The sequence below is a fragment of the Hyla sarda genome, chromosome 5, assembly GCF_029499605.1.
Source record: "Hyla sarda isolate aHylSar1 chromosome 5, aHylSar1.hap1, whole genome shotgun sequence".
Classification (NCBI taxonomy): Eukaryota; Metazoa; Chordata; class Amphibia; order Anura; family Hylidae; genus Hyla; species Hyla sarda.
In genome coordinates, this window is record NC_079193.1 from 17,272,339 (window position 1) to 17,288,803 (window position 16,465).

General features: G+C 42.6%; 1 protein-coding gene across 1 annotated transcript in view; it reads right to left on the reverse strand.

Moving 5' to 3' along the window:
• PHF14 (PHD finger protein 14) overlaps positions 1-16,008 on the reverse strand; it is a 171,969-nt gene extending 155,961 nt beyond the window's left edge. Inside the window, exons 1-4 of the mRNA XM_056522951.1 lie at positions 15,771-16,008; positions 6,492-6,602; positions 1,372-2,021; positions 26-170 (exon numbers count right to left, since the gene is read on the reverse strand). Coding sequence (XP_056378926.1) covers positions 26-170; positions 1,372-2,021; positions 6,492-6,602; position 15,771 — 907 coding nt within the window. The 5' untranslated portion in view covers positions 15,772-16,008. The remainder of the gene's footprint in view (positions 1-25; positions 171-1,371; positions 2,022-6,491; positions 6,603-15,770) is intronic.
• Between the last annotated feature and the right edge of the window lie 457 nt (positions 16,009-16,465).

The window sequence follows — 16,465 nt, forward strand, 5'->3', positions numbered from 1 at the left end:
ACAAGAGACATCGGCTGACCATTACCTTCATGTACAGTTATGCCACAGTTATCGCACTGGATGATCTCATCTGCATCTTCACTATTGTCACCAAGACACACGCAGCATATTAATATGTGATCCATTTTCTGTGAGCACCACTTGTCACTTTTCTCCAGGATAAGTGAGTCCTATAATTAAAAAAAAAAATCAACAAAACAACAATTTGTTTCATGGCATCCATGTTTTTGGTGGAATCTTTTATTCTTCACTCTCTACTATCTAAATAACATTGATGTGTCAACTACTCCAGAGCGATGTATTTGCCTCATTGCTTGGCTTGCTTTACCAGATACACCAGATTAAATGAGCGGGTCATCAGAAAATAACCTATTGCTAAAATCAAGTTTTTTTATGTTAAATATATTATTTTAAGCACTTTTGGTGGTGATTCTTTTTAGAATTTTCCATTTTACTATCTATGTTACAAAATAATTATGCCATCTTGTAGCTTCCCTTCTGGCCACTAAGCATAGACTTCCTGTTCTGTAGAGGAAACTTTTTAGCAGTCTCCTCACAAACAGGATTACACTGAAAGATAGCACCAGTGTATAGATAAGACAGGATCAGGCCATTCACAATGGTCACAGCTCCCCCCATGCCCCTTTATGCACAATGACCTCTGCACTGGGCACTCTGCCTAGAAATCTTCTCAATTGAAGTCAAAGGGCATTATGTACCATGATTTCCCTTTTTGCCTTTTCATAATTCATTTTATTTTACTTTTCAATCAAATTCATGAAAGGAGTTTAATATGTCTTTAAACTTTGCGCATCCATTTATTTATTTTTTTCCACAGCTTCAAAATTTTGGGAAGTTTTACATCTCTGTACCAAAGTATGGTTGCCCACCAGTAACAAACTGGTCTAAGGACCTTTCAAAAGATCTCTGGTTGCCTTGACAATAAAGGGAAAAGATCCAGGTTCTGAGTTGCCGCTGGTCCCAGCTTTCCAGCTCCGGGGCCCCTGCAATTACTATGACCTAGCTGTAAACCTTTAGTGCCTTCTCCTCTTTTACCCTCTGCTCCTTCCCATTGGGAACAATTATGTAAATGGAGTCAGATTTGTCTTCTTCATCCTTTGCAATAACTATGACCTAGCTGTAAATATGTTAACTAAAGCCATTCTATTACATACGATTCTATTTTGAGGGAAGGGGTTAACTTATCACTTTAGGATTTTGGGTGGATACTTGAAGCCTTCAGCTATCTCAGATTCCCAAAGATGTTCTATAAAGGCTACCCAGGTAACAATATAAAGGAACATTTTAGCGGCTCCTCACATTACAGGTTTTCACATCTTAATGAATCTGTCAGGACACCTTATAAATTACCTCATTACTTTTGCTTTGAGACAATGTCAAGCTGTCATTCGTCAGCTCCTCATCATCACCGCTGTTCCTACTGGGAATCTTGATTTTTTTCTTCTTTCCTTCGTCGTCACTTGAGCTGCAGCTGTCGTCTTTATTGCCGGCTTGTTGATTTGATTCCTCTTCGCTTGCATCGTCCTCTTCATCATCCTCACCATCGCTGCCCTCCCCGGTAGAAGATTTTCCTTTCCTCCTGCCGCCTGTGGGTCTCCAGTCATTGTCATCTTCGCTGTCATAGTCATCCATGGCGTTTAACTCTTCCATGGTGATGAAGTCCAACATTGGACGGTTTCTTCGTAGGTTCCATTTCTTCGGTTCATTGGCCTGGTCGTCTGTAGTGATGTCGGCCTCTGAGGGTCTCTCCTTCTTTTGTAGTTTGTCACAGTCATCTTTTTTTGGTTCTTCTTTCCCAGACTGATCATCTGTAACTTTGTCTTCATTTCTTGTGTATCCTGTAGCTGCGTCTTCTCCTTCAGAGGCTCTTCTCTCTTCCTCTTCTTCAGGATGAACTGCTGACATATCAGCGTCTTTTAGGTCGTCTTCAGAGTCGGTGCCAGAACATTCACCGCTGTCTTTTGAACCATCGTCGCTACCACCGATGCTGCCTTCAGAATCTGGAAATTAAACACATACACAATGTCCGACAAGTAGAGGATAAACCCATATAACATCATCCCTACAAAAGAAATAAAAACAAACATATACATACAATATGCATCACTGTTGTAGGACTAGGTGGTGAGGTTTCAAAAAAAAAATGTAGTCTTGCCGACCAGCTTTCAAAAAGTCTTCACTGAAGGAGATAAATACTTAAGTTGCCAAAAAGGTTACTCAGGGTAAAAACTGAATAAAAAATTTGATGGCTACCCCAACTATATCGGGGGCCCAATTCAGAGTAGAGATAAAGGCATGACGACACCTTCCAATGGTATTTAAACTGGACATTAAAAGGGGTACTCCGCTCCTAGACATCTTATCCCCTATCCAAAAGGATAGGGGATAAGATATCTGATCGCGGTGGTCCTGCCGCTGGGGATCCCCCGTGATCTCCGTGCTGCACCCGGCGTTCGTTTAGAGCATCAGGATCAGCACTGGAGGCTTATGACGTCACGACCGTGCCCCCTCAATAAAAGTCTCTCCCATAGACTTTCATTGAAGGGGCGCAGCCGGGACGTCATGAGCGGGGCATGACTGTCACGTCACGAACTTCCGGCCTGCATCGCCAGTCATCCAGCACAGAGCAAAGTTCATTCCGTGAACCCGATGTCTGGGGTGCCGCAGCGGTGACGGGACCACCGTGATCAGACATCTTATCCCCTATCCTTTGGATAGGGAATAAGATGTCTCGGGGCAGAGTACCCCTTTAAGGGTAGGGTAACATAGGCCATATTTTACTGCATATTTTCTGATGTTGCTACTCATTGGCTTTAATGGAAAATATGCAGCAGCAAATATGCAGCAAAATACAGCACGTGTGACCCTACCCTAATGGGGTATCAGATCCCCATCTTAGGTTGTTATCCCATATCCAAAGAATAGGGTATAATAATCTGATCGTGGGGTCCAGCTGCTAAGACCCCCTCCAAGCCCATGAAAAGGGGCATAAGTGTCCCAGGAATGTATGGAGCACCCCGCGCATGCCAAGCCATCGCTCCATTCTCTCAATCACAGAACTCTTGAAACGTACGGTGGCCCCACAGAGGATGAATGGAGCAGTGGTTGAGCAGATGTGGGCCATTGTTATCCCATATCTTAATATTAAAAGGGTTTTTTTTTTTCATGGTGAAAACCCCTGTCAATTTGCCCTAAATTAGTTATGGATCAATTTCTGGATTAGAAGGGGCCCTTGTTTCCATTAAAAAGTGATGGCTAATTTTTGGGGAAAACATTTTAAAAACATTTCTTCGAAACTAAAAAGATAGCATGGGAAAGCATGGGCTTGGTTATGTCATGTGTGCATGTGTTCTCAATAGGAAAAGGGTGGCTGAAGAACAAAATGACAGAGAACTTTCTTTGCCCCAGGGCAGTGCAGTCAGCGTTATAGAGTCAAAAGAAATGTACTAAATACAACTACTTCCTCAAAAAAAAAAAAAAATATATATATATATATATATATATATATATATATATATATATATATATATCAAAGGCAGACTTGTGAGTCGCTCACCCTGTGCACGCCCACCTCGCCACCTGTGTCGTAGACCGTCCGGTACCGCCTCCGGCTGCTCACTTGTGAAGGAAAGAACAAGGTCCGGCAACCCAGTGCCGGACCTTGTTCTTTCCTTCATATATATATATATATATATATATATATATATATATATATATATTAACCATTGTCAAAGGAATTTGAGTAAGACAAAAGACAGAAAATGGAAGTTTGGCTTACCAAATCCACAGCACTTGTTTACCCCCTGACATCTGGCATCAGGAAAAACTTGCGAGGCCCAAATACACTTTAGATTGGGTTTGGTCAACATTTATCTGATAGCTATGGGCAACTTTAAGAAATCATCCCAAAATGTAAAGTCCTCAGCTACATTCAGAAGTCACAGATAGAGTGAATGGAATGGTAGCAGCAACTGCTCAATTTACTTGTGGGACAAATACCACCATTTGCATGATTGGGTTGGGTCCCAGCAGTCAAACCCCACAGTCAGCTAGTGGATAGGTGATAACTTTAAACCTTGGGTTAACCCCTTTAAAGGGCAAACATAGACACTAAAATGTCGGAGGAACAACTTTTTCTGGCCTGTGCAGGTGTATGTGAAGAAACACAGTGGTAGGCTGTGCTCCCATTTTTGTTGATGGGAGGAATAGGGCAACACACAGTGCTATTGTTCCTGTCGAAGTAATGGACACAGCAATTTAACCCAAAAGACCCCATTATAAGTTAATATGGTCCATTAGGCACTGCTGGTGTCCATAATACAATGGATACAGTAAATCATTTTTGTTTATCTGCTCTTATAAAGGAACTAAAAAACAGATTTGATGACTTTGCTGTTCAACTTACTAGGTTAATAACAACCAAACTCGGAACTTTTGGCAGCTGACCAATTTTGGAAACAGAGTTGATCTGATATATGAGGCTAGTCCTGGGCGGTATACCAGTTCATACCGAATACCATTGTGTTTTTTGTTTACGATATCAATTTTCCATATACAGCATTACCGGTCAGGCCCCCCCCCCGAATGAATTATCAGCCACAGCGCTCTGTCCCCACATCGGGGGACTAATCATGTTACCTGCAGATGCTCTTTCTCCTCCTGGGAGCGCTGCACATCCTTCCCAAGTCGGGAAATGAATGATTTGTGAGCCGCGGGCGGAGGACTTCTGTTCTGATCAGAAGGGACGGGGATCAGAAGCTCTGATGCGCCCGCGGCTCACTATCTTTCAGCGCTTGGAGGGGGAGGTGACAGCTTCCGTGCTCCAAACCGAACAGAAGTCCTGCGCCCGCGGCTCACAAATCATTCATTTCTCGACGTGGGGAGGATGTGCAGCGCTCACAGGGGGGGAAAAAAGAGCGCCTGCAGGTAACATATGATTAGTCCCCCAATATGGGGACAGAGCGCTGCGGCTGATAATTCATTAGGGGGGAAGCAGAGCAGCGCCCGCGGGTCATATATTGGGGTTGGGGGGGGGGTCTGGGAATAAGTGAAAGTACAGTTAAACTACTGTGAAACCGGCATAATTTTGGAAAAATACAGTGATATCCATTTTTCGTCATACAGATGTTGCGGAAACTAAGGATCAGGCATATATAGATGTCAACTGTCTGCGCCTTTTGTTCTTGGGGAGCCAAGTTGCCCACAGGGGAGTCTAGCAGAGGATAACCCCCCCCCCCCCCCCCCCCCCACCCCTTGTATTGAAAACACGTGCACACTGGTCTAAAGGCACCCACACACATTAAAAAAAAAAAAGTCAGTGAGAACCTAAAAACCTTCTATTATGTAATTGTGTATGGGACCTTCCAACTCACAACTCTCACCATTCAGATGGAGTCAGGGGAGAGCATGATGAGGCATGTTGGGCTTCCACTGCCCAAACCTATTGTTCTTGGGTAAATAGTAATGTGGTGGAAACTTACCCCCTCACCTTTCTCTATCCTCTATCCCAAGCCGGAGCTTTAAGGGTTTGCTCCTGGTCTCCTCTATGCTCCACTTCCTGGTGCTGGGGATCAATACGTCAAAGTGCGGCACATCACTGGTTGAGGCGGGAAACCACTGTGGCCAGTGATGGGCTGAATGTATTGGACCCCAGCGCCAGGAAGAGAAGTTAATCTAAGACCATGTGATAGGGTCCGAGCAAGACATGGCAGCTTAGACAATCACTGGCCACAGAGATGCCCACCTACGCCAGTGATTGGCAGAGCAGCATTGTGAGGTATTGACCCCCCCCCCCCCCTAAGGAGGTGCAGCCCGGTGGGGGCAGGAAGCAGCGATACTGATCCCTACGGGGACCAAGTGAGAGGCAACCAGGCCATGTTTTTAAAATAAATTATTTTTCTCGGACAATTCCTTTAATGTGTATGAAGGGACTAAGAAATTGTTGTGGGCAGATGTGTATGGAAATGGGAATCTTTAGAGAGCATATGATACTCCTTGATACATGGTTCTGGCAGCTATACTGCGTTTCACAGTCCTTTGGATTTGGTAATGAATAAGGAAACAATAAAAAAAAGACAAAAAAGACAAAAAAAACAACCAGAAAAAAAAAAAAAGTGTCAAAAACAGTTTTCTTATGCACTACACTAATATATACACATCACAGCATGCAAGACTATGAAGCACAGCAACAAACATATCTTAGACCAACTTTATTATTATTATTAGGCACAAATGAATAAGCTTATGGCAAGAAATGATAGCCCGGGTATATACAGTGTCAGCGCTGCCATAGTGTGGGCTCTCTGAGGGTAAATGCCCTTTTAATCAGCTGACTTTAACCAAACAAGTCGAAAATTGGTGGTCTTCTAAGACATCACAATTTTCAGCTAATCACAGTAGTCGCAAAAATCTTCCATATAAGAATGGCTACCAAACAGCGTAATATTAGAAAAAAATGTTTTAAAAAATACCTGAGGCATCTCCAACTTTAAAATCACTGTCATCTGAGCTATCATAATCCAAAGCTTCAAGAAGGGAGGTTGCCAAAGGCTTCACTTGTCGTCGTTTCGAACTCCGGTCCACTGTAAAGAAAGTTGTTGTTTTTTTTGTTTCTGGAATTTTTTTTTGTTTCATTTGATTACAGTAAATTTGGCATCCAATAAAATTTCCTAAATTCACTATGAAGAACTATAGTGAATTACCAAATGAGGACACCGCCCACTGCCCAATGGCAGCCACATATATTGATCTATTTCTTTATGCTGACACTTCATTTCAAGGGCTATCACCATGAGGTTATAAAAATGTACAGATAACTAACAATAAGTTAATGTTAATAACCAGAAGCCCCCCTAAAACAGCAAAAAACAACAGCAGCAAATATGAGTTCTTAAGGCGTCTTCTTTTGTCAAGCCATGAGACATTTTACTAAATTTTTCTAGTTTTGGAAAACCATTATACGGCTTTTGCAACTTTGTCTAGTTAATTTGTTTTTAGTTTTTTGTTGTTGTTTTATAGTAGGCTGGCCAGGTGATCAGGCGATCGCTGCAAGTCCAAGTACACATTCTCCCTGCAGTGGCCACTACAGGAGAAAACTAGTATTACATGGTGCTCAACTCCAACTCTGGTGGAAAACTATTTTTTTTTTTAAATCAATTGGTGCCAGAAAGTTAAACAGATTTGTAAATTACTTCTATGTAAAAATCTTCCACCGCAGTACCCCTAGTCCTAAAAATAAAAAAGGGTCCCTGCAGATTTACCTTAGGACAAGAGGGTCCAGCTACCATCCATGCATGCCAAAAGAGAAAGTTGGCATAATAGGGCTGAGGTCAGGACTATCTTGCTTAGGTTAACTCTATAATGGCCAGGATTATGGACCTTGTACCTCTTGTAGTAGACCAATGACTTAAAGAGGTACTCCCAGCTTACAAAGTAACCCCCTGTTCATAGGATCATGAATAAGTAGCTGATTGGTGGGGTCTGACTGCTGGGACCCCCATCCATCGATCAAGAGAATGGAGTGGACCATGCTTTTGTGGCCAGCGCTTCATTTTGGACAAAAGACCATAGGTCTTACCTTACCTAAGGATGGGTCAACATTATATATTTTATTTATTTATTTATTTATTTTTTTTCTTTTACTGATGGGATCTATCGCATCTAGTCCCTTGGAAAGGAATGGGATCCCCTGGAAAACAACTGAACAAAGCTTGACATAAGACAATTTAAGGACTCACATTACCTTGGGACTGATTCCATAATGGGGGGGTGCTCTTAACACTGGATTACAATTACTGTGCTCATGTTATAGTTTTATCCATGCATTACTACTAAATCACTTGTGCAACTTATCACATTGTACTGCACAGTTCTGCATGAAAAAGAGGTTATTTTATTAATGCAAACACAACAGATGAGAAATGGAACAACAGACAATGGTAAGAGCCAAAGAGTTAGGGCAAATGCTAAATGCAAAGCAAGGCTTACCAGGATAGTCCATGGAAGTTCAGGTTGGGGTAAAAACAATAAAAAAGATGTGTACTTGACTTCCCTGATCCCCTGCTGCTGCTGTTCCGACAGAGGCCGATCCTGCTGCGCAAGACTCCCTGGCCTTGGTTTTGACACAAGGAAGTGCCCACTAAGCCATTCAGAGGCCACAGAGATGTCTTGCTTTAGGGGCCACTTTCTTGTGTTGAGATTGAGTAGGACTGGGCTACGGTTGAATGTCAGCCGGGGGGGGGGGGGATCAGGGAAGTAGAGTATATATTTTTAGCAATTTTACCCCAAACTGAGCCAACTGAAAACAAAAAAAGTATTCCCCAGAGAAACCGTTTAATGTTCCGGTTACATAGCTGTCAATGCCTGAGAAGGACAGAATCAACATTCATAATTGAGGTCACTGAAGGAAGGCGCTAAAGTACCGCACACCTCAATTTTACACATTTCATTTAACTATCACGTCAGAGGTTTGCAACATGGCTTGATGGGTTATTCGCTTGTTAAAGTAAAGGCATTTAGCACCACCATTTTAAGGTTCACAGGGATCCAGCCTTCACCAATCCTTTACCATGAAGGGGGTGCAGAGCCAAGTCAGCTCACTCAAAGCCATTCGGGGAACCACAACAAGGCTCCATCCAGTGCTCCTCATGGTAACCCCAATAATGGAGCTCTGAATTTCACCATTAACCAGAAACAAGACACGATGGCAGATGTGGACTAGCTAAAGTGTACCGAAACTTTCAAATAGCTCAAAAGATAGGGAAACAAAAGGAACAAAAAAAGGTGCTCTTACACAGAGATGCGCATTAATACAACCGCTGGTGTGCCTACAGGTGGAACAGGATGAGCCAGATGCCCAACCGCTGATGAAGATAGCTTGGCAGTAGTACAGGTAGAAAAAGATGGACTCACGGAGAAGCCTCAGATGAGCTGGAGGGTCTCCGGGAGCCACAAACAAACATAGGACAACTCTAGATGGCACTCCTGTTGCTATAGGGGGAAAAGGTTAACCTAACTCAAGAGTAGACCAAACAGGAAAAAAAAATATGAAGTTTATGGCAAAAGGACAACGCGTTTCGAGAGCGTGCTGCTCTCAGTCAGGTCCGAACAGACCTGATGGAGAGCAGCATGTTCTCAAAACGCTTTGTCCTTTATTATATTCTAGCTTAGTCTGCTCTTTCAGGGAAGGTTTACCCTCCAGACCATTTGAGGCTTCACAGTCCATCTTTATCTACAAAATTTTCAAACAACCTCTGACATGTCACAGAGATACGGTAGAAGTTGTGATCGGTGGGGGTGCGGCTGCTGAGACGCCCATTGACCACTCGAACAAAGGAACAGAATCACTCCCCCGAGTGCCGTGTCCCTTCGTTTCTGTTTGGCTTCCTCAGTGAGCTTAGCAAATGTTTCAGTAAAGTCTATGAGACTTTCACTTAGTCTGTATTACATGTTAAAGGGGTACTCCGCTGCCCTGCTCCCGGAGCTACACTCCCCAGCGTCCGGAAGTTTATTGCTCTGAACGCTGTGTGCTGGCTTCCGTGTTCAGGGCCACCCCTCGTGACGTCATCCCCGCCCCCTCGTGACGTTGCGCCCCATTCCAATAGACTTTCAATGAGGGGGCGGGCGTGACTTCACGAGGGGCGGCCCTGAACACGGAAGCCCTCACACAGCGTTTGGAGCAATAAACTTCTGGACGCTGGGGAGAGGAGCTTCAGAAGCAGGGCAGCAGAGTACCCCTTTAACAGCTTTCTGAGGAAAGCCAAGCAGTAAAGAGAAGACAGAGTGGAATACTGGGTGGGCATGTCAGCAGCTGCACCCCACCGATCGCAACTTCACAGATAAGTTGCCAGAAGTTGTCTGAAAGTTTAGGTACACTTTAACCCCTTAAGGACACAGCCCATTTGGACCTTAAGGACACAGCCAATAAAATTTTTGCGTTTTTGTTTTATCCTCCTCGCCTTCTAAAATTCATAACTTTTATATTTCCATTCCCAGACCCATGAGGGCTTGTTCTTTGCGTGACCAGTTGTACTTTGTAATGACATCACTAATTTTACCCTAAAATGTTTGGTAAACCCAAAAGATTATTTGCTGCGTAAGGATGTAGGGGGATCATTAAATAACAACTCATTAAAATTAATTTTTGCTATTGCACTCCTTATGGTAAATAAAAAATATTACTAATCTACTTTGGTTTAAAAAAAATATGAAGTTTTCTATGTTTTATTTCTGATTAAAAAAGCTCAAGAGCACATTTTCCCCCAACTCATACACAGACTCAGGACCGAAACCCAAACACAGGAAGTGCAACCTGGAGTGCTGAGGGGGGTCCAACCAACAGCTGCACTTTCTGTGCTTGGGCTTCAGTCCACCCCCCACATTATATATACAGTATATCCCATAAGTGACTCCACCCCTCACATTATATATACAGTATATCCCATAAGTGACTCCACCCCTCACATTATATATACAGTATATCCCATAAGTGACTCCACCCCTCACATTATATATACAGTATATCCCATAAGTGACTCCACCCCTCACATTATATATACAGTATATCCCATAAGTGACTCCACCCCTCACATTATATATACAGTATATCCCATAAGTGACTCCACCCCTCACATTATATATACAGTATATCCCATAAGTGACTCCACCCCTCACATTATATATACAGTATATCCCATAAGTGACTCCACCCCTCACATTATATATACAGTATCTCCCATAAGTGACTCCACCCCTCACATTATATATACAGTATATCCCATAAGTGAGTCCACCCCTCACATTATATACAGTATATCCCATAAGTGAGTCCACCCCTCACATTATATACAGTATCTCCATATTGGGCCCAATTAGCCATTTTCCCTCCCCAATGTCATGTGGCTCATTAGTATTATAAGGTCATAGATGTGGAACGGGGAGCAGGTGTCTTAAATTTGGTGTTATTGCTCTCACACTCTCAAGTTCAACATGGCACCTCATGGCAAAGTATTCTCTTAGGATCTAAAAATAAATAAAAATAAAATTGTTTCTCCACATAAAGATGGCCTAGGCTATAAAAAGATTGGCAAGGCCCTAAAAATGAGTTACAGCACAGTGGGTAAGACTATACAGTGGTTTCACAGGAAAGGTTCCACTCATAACAGGCCTCGCCATGGTTGATCAAAGAAGTTGAGTGCACATGCTCAGCATTATATCCAGAGGTTGCCTTTAGGAAATAGACATATGGGTGTTGCCAGCATTTCTATAGAGGATGAAGAGAGGTGTGTGTGTTTGTGGGGAGGGTCATCCTGTTAGTGCTTAGACCATACACCGCACACTGCATCAAATTGTTCTGCATGGCTGTCGTCCCGAAGGAAGCCTCTTCTTAAGATAAAGCACAAGTAAGTCCATAGTTTCCTGAAGACAAGCAGATAAGGACATGGATGACTGGTACCATGTCCCGTGGTCTGATGAGGAGTACAAAGACAAGTGTGTCTTGTCTACAGTCAGGCATGGTGGTGGGACAGTCATGGTCTGGGCCTACATCAGTCCTGCTGGGATTGGGGGGGATACAGTTCATAGCGGGAACCATGAATGCCAACATGTCCTGTGACATACTGAAGCAGAGCATGACCCCCTCCCTTCAGAGACCGGACCACAGGGCAGTATTCACACGATAATGACCCCCCAAACGACTCTAAGGCCACCGGTGCCTTGTTAAGACGCTGGGGGTACAGGTGATGGACTGACCAAGCATGTCTCCAGACCTAAGGCCTATTGGGCATCTGTAGGGCCTCCTCAAACGGAAGGTGGGGGAGCGCAAGGTCTCTAACATTCACCAGCTCTATGATGCCATTCCATGTCCCAGGGGGTTAAAGGGGTACTCCGGCCCCAAGACATCTTATCCCCTATCCAAAGGATAGAAGATAAGATGTCTGATCTCGGGGGTCCTGCCGCTATCTCTCATGCAGCACCCACCTGCCTCAGCTGCTCGAAGCGATGATCACTCCGTGTCTGAAGCTTCACGACCACGGGGCCGGAGTACCGTGATGTCACGCCCCCTCAATGCAAGCCTAAGGAAGGGGGCGTGACTCCGTCACGCCCCCTCCCATAGGCTTGCATTGATGGGGGGGGAGGTGACATCACAAGGGGGCGGAGTGAAATGGAAAAAGTATTGAACACGCTTCCTGATATTTAATACTTTCTACAGAAGCTTTTGTTGGTAACGACGGCTCCAAAACGCCTCTTGTATGGAGAAAATAGTGTCCTGCATTGCTCTGGGGGATTTTGGCCCATTCTTCCACACAAACAGTCTTCAGATCTTGAAGGTTCTGCAGGCCTCTTCTATGAACCATGATCTTCAATTCTTTCCATAGATTTTCAATGGGATATAAGTCAGGTGATTTTCTGGTCCATTCTATTCACTTTCTGTGAAACCATTGGAGAGTTTCCGTGGCCGAGTGTTTGGGATCATTGTGCTCCTGTAATGTCTGCCCTCAGATTTTTGTCAAGAATGTCTCCGTAAATTTGCCCCTTCTTCCTTTCTTCAGTTATATGAAGTTTGCCAGAACCATTTGCTGAAAAGCCGCCCCACACCGTGATGTTCCCAACTCCAAACCTCACTTATGTTTTACAACAATTAGGTTGTGAAGGTCTGGAGACGGCTCTTTGCTTTTACCCATCAGCAGATGTGTCTTGTGTAACACCTTGGCAATGAGACTTTTTGTAGCCATCAGTTAGGACTTAACCGGCTGATATTATTTGCACTGACAAGGGGCTGGATTGCTCTTTATAGATAGATTTCAGCTGTAGTCTTGGCTTTCCAGGCCATTTTGCACCTCCCTTCATGCGTTCAATACTTTTACCCTCTACCATCTCACAAGATTACACATAAATGAATTTGTTTTATTATTTGTTTTGGTATCTTTGTATATATGGATTACTTGGGTTGTTACCAACATCTGGGGAACATTTTTTTTCCCATCGGAGTACCACTTTAAATGTGCACCTTAGGAAATAAATTTAGTGAGAAAAATGGTAATGTGTTCAATACTTATTTCACCCTCTGTATAGTATAGGAACATAGAATGTGTCTTCAGATAAGAACCATTTGGCCCATCTAGTCTGCCCAATATTCTGAATACTATGAATAGTTCCTGACCCTATCTTATATGAAGGATAGCCTTATGCTTATCCCTATCTTATATGAAGGATAGCCTTATACCTATCTCTATCTTATATGAAGGATAGCCTTATGCCTATCCCTGTCTTATATGAAGGATACCCTTATGCCTATCCCTGTCTTATATGAAGGATACCCTTATGCCTATCCCTGTCTCATATGAAGGATACCCTTATACCTATCTCTATCTCATATGAAGGATAGCCTTATACCTATCCCTGTCTTATATGAAGGATAGCCTTATACCTATCCCTGTCTTATATGAAGGATAGCCTTATACCTATCCCTGTCTTATATGAAGGATAGCCTTATACCTATCCCTGTCTTATATTAAGGATACCCTTATACTTATCCCTGTCTTATATGAAGGATAGCCTTATACCTATCCCTGTCTTATATGAAGGATAGCCTTATGCCTCTTTCTGATATGAAGGATAGCCTTATGCCTATCCCTATCTTATATGAAGGATAGTCTTATGCCTATCCCTATGTTATATGAAGGATAGCCTTATGCTTATCCCTATCTTATATGAAGGATAGCCTTATACCAATCTCTATCTTATATGAAGGATAACCTTATGCCTATCCCTGTCTTATATGAAGGATATCCTTATGCCTATCCCTGTCTTATATGAAGGATATCCTTATGCCTATCCCTATGTTATATGAAGGATACCCTTATGCCTATCCCTATCTTATATGAAGGATAGCCTTATACTGTACCTATCCCTATCTTATATGAAGGATAGCCTTATGCTTATCCCTATCTTATATGAAGGATAGCCTTATGCTTATCCCATCCATGCTTAAACTCCTTCACTGTATTTGCAGCGACCTCTTCTGCAGGAAGGCTATTCCATGCATCCACTACTCTCTCAGTAAACAATTCCCATGTAGATACCACATACATCATATATCCCATGTATTACATGTACCAGCCATGTATATAACACATATACACTATATATTACATTTCTGCATGTTCAGGCCATGAAGATATCAAATATATCCCATGTACTTTATGTATCCCATGTCATGTATATAGCACATATATACTATATCCCAAGCACTACATGTACAAGTCATGTAGGCACCTTTTATATTAGATGTCCTGGCCATGTACATACCACATACATCCTATATCCCATGTATTACATGTCCCAGCCATATAGCTACCACATATATCCTATATATTACATGTACCATCCATATATATACTGTACCACATATATCCTATATCCCAAGCACTACACGTCCAGGTCATGTATATACCACATATATCCTATATCCCAAGCACTACACGTCCAGGTCATGTATATACCACATATATCCTATATCCCATGTATTACATGTCCAGGTCATGTATATACCACATATATCCTATATATTACATGTACCAGCCATATTATATATATATATATACATATATATATATATACTGTACCACATATATCCTATATCCCAAGCACTACACGTCCAGGTCATGTATATATCACATATATCCTATATCCCAAGCACTAGATGTACAGGTCATGTATATACCACATATATCCTATATATTACACGTCCAGGTCATGTATATACCACATATATCCTATATCCCAAGCACTACACGTCCAGGTCATGTATATACCACATATATCCTATATATTACACGTCCAGGTCATGTATATCACACATATATCCTATATCCCAAGCACTACACGTCCAGGTCATGTATATACCACATATATCCTATATCCCAAGCACTACACGTCCAGGTCATGTATATACCACATATATCCTATATCCCATGTATTACACGTACCAGCCATATATATATACCACATATATCCTATATCCCATGTATTACACGTACCAGCCATATATATATATACCACATATATCCTATATCCCAAGCACTACATGTACAGGTCATGTATATACCACATATATCCTATATCCCATGTATTACACGTCCAGGTCATGTATATACCACATATCCTATATCCCAAGCACTACATGTACAGGTCATGTATATACCACATATATCCTATATCCCAAGCACTACACGTCCAGGTCATGTATATATCACATATATCCTATATCACAAGCACTACATGTACAGGTCATGTATATACCACATATATCCTATATCCCATGTATTACATGTCCAGGTCATGTATATACCACATATATCCTATATCCCAAGCACTACACGTCCAGGTCATGTATATACCACATATATCCTATATATTACACGTCCAGGTCATGTATATACCACATATATCCTATATCCCAAGCACTACATGTACAGGTCATACATCACATACACAATACATGCCTGTACTACAGATCACACCCTCTGTATGGCCAGGACATATATGCATCACGTGATATTCCCTATATACTACACGTGTCTGTATATACAGGACTACATAGCACTGATTATCCTGTATACAGCTGAGGATGAAGCCTGATCACATGACCCCAGCACGTATGTTTCACGTATGTAGAAATGGTTACATGATGTGGATATGAATGGAGGCCACGCCGGTGACCGTTCACACGTGTGCGGTATATCACTCACTTGCAGGGGACGGGCGTCACAATACACAGGTAACAGCAGAGAACCGGTCACACACTCTTTATACACAGCACAATAGGGCCAGACATCAACGGAGCAACTGCGCAGGCGCGGCCCCTCCCAGCCAGACCGCACAACACGCGACGTCACGGGTGAAGCAGCCAATCAAAAGTGCGCGGCTAGGTCAAGTGACGCGCCATGGCGGCCATCTTTGAAAAGGGTCAGCGCTTACACTCGTACCAGGGTGTTCTGGTGCGTATCCATCTTTAATAAGGGCAACATTGTTTTTATAAAAAAAAAAAAAAAAGGGCAAATCAAGGCTGATTTTTATTACTATAAATATTTTAGATGCTTTAAACTTCTACACGGGTTGATTCCAAGGCCAGTTTGAATGAATGTATCACAACTGTCTCCCATGGCAACCAGAGCACAAAGTGACACTGAACACTGGTAACTATGGCAACAAGATAACTTTTTAGAGTTATTGTTGATACATTGGAGCAGAGTCCCCCAACCTACAGCTCTACATCTGTTGCAAAACTACACCTCTCAGCTGTCCAGGCATGCTGGGAGTTGTAGTATGGCAACAGCTGAACAGCTACACTGCATTAGAGCCATTGCCTTTATACTGGGGTTCTACTTTTAACGCTTTTTGCTTTGGTGAACACCTTATTGTCTAGGACAGTGATCTTCAACCT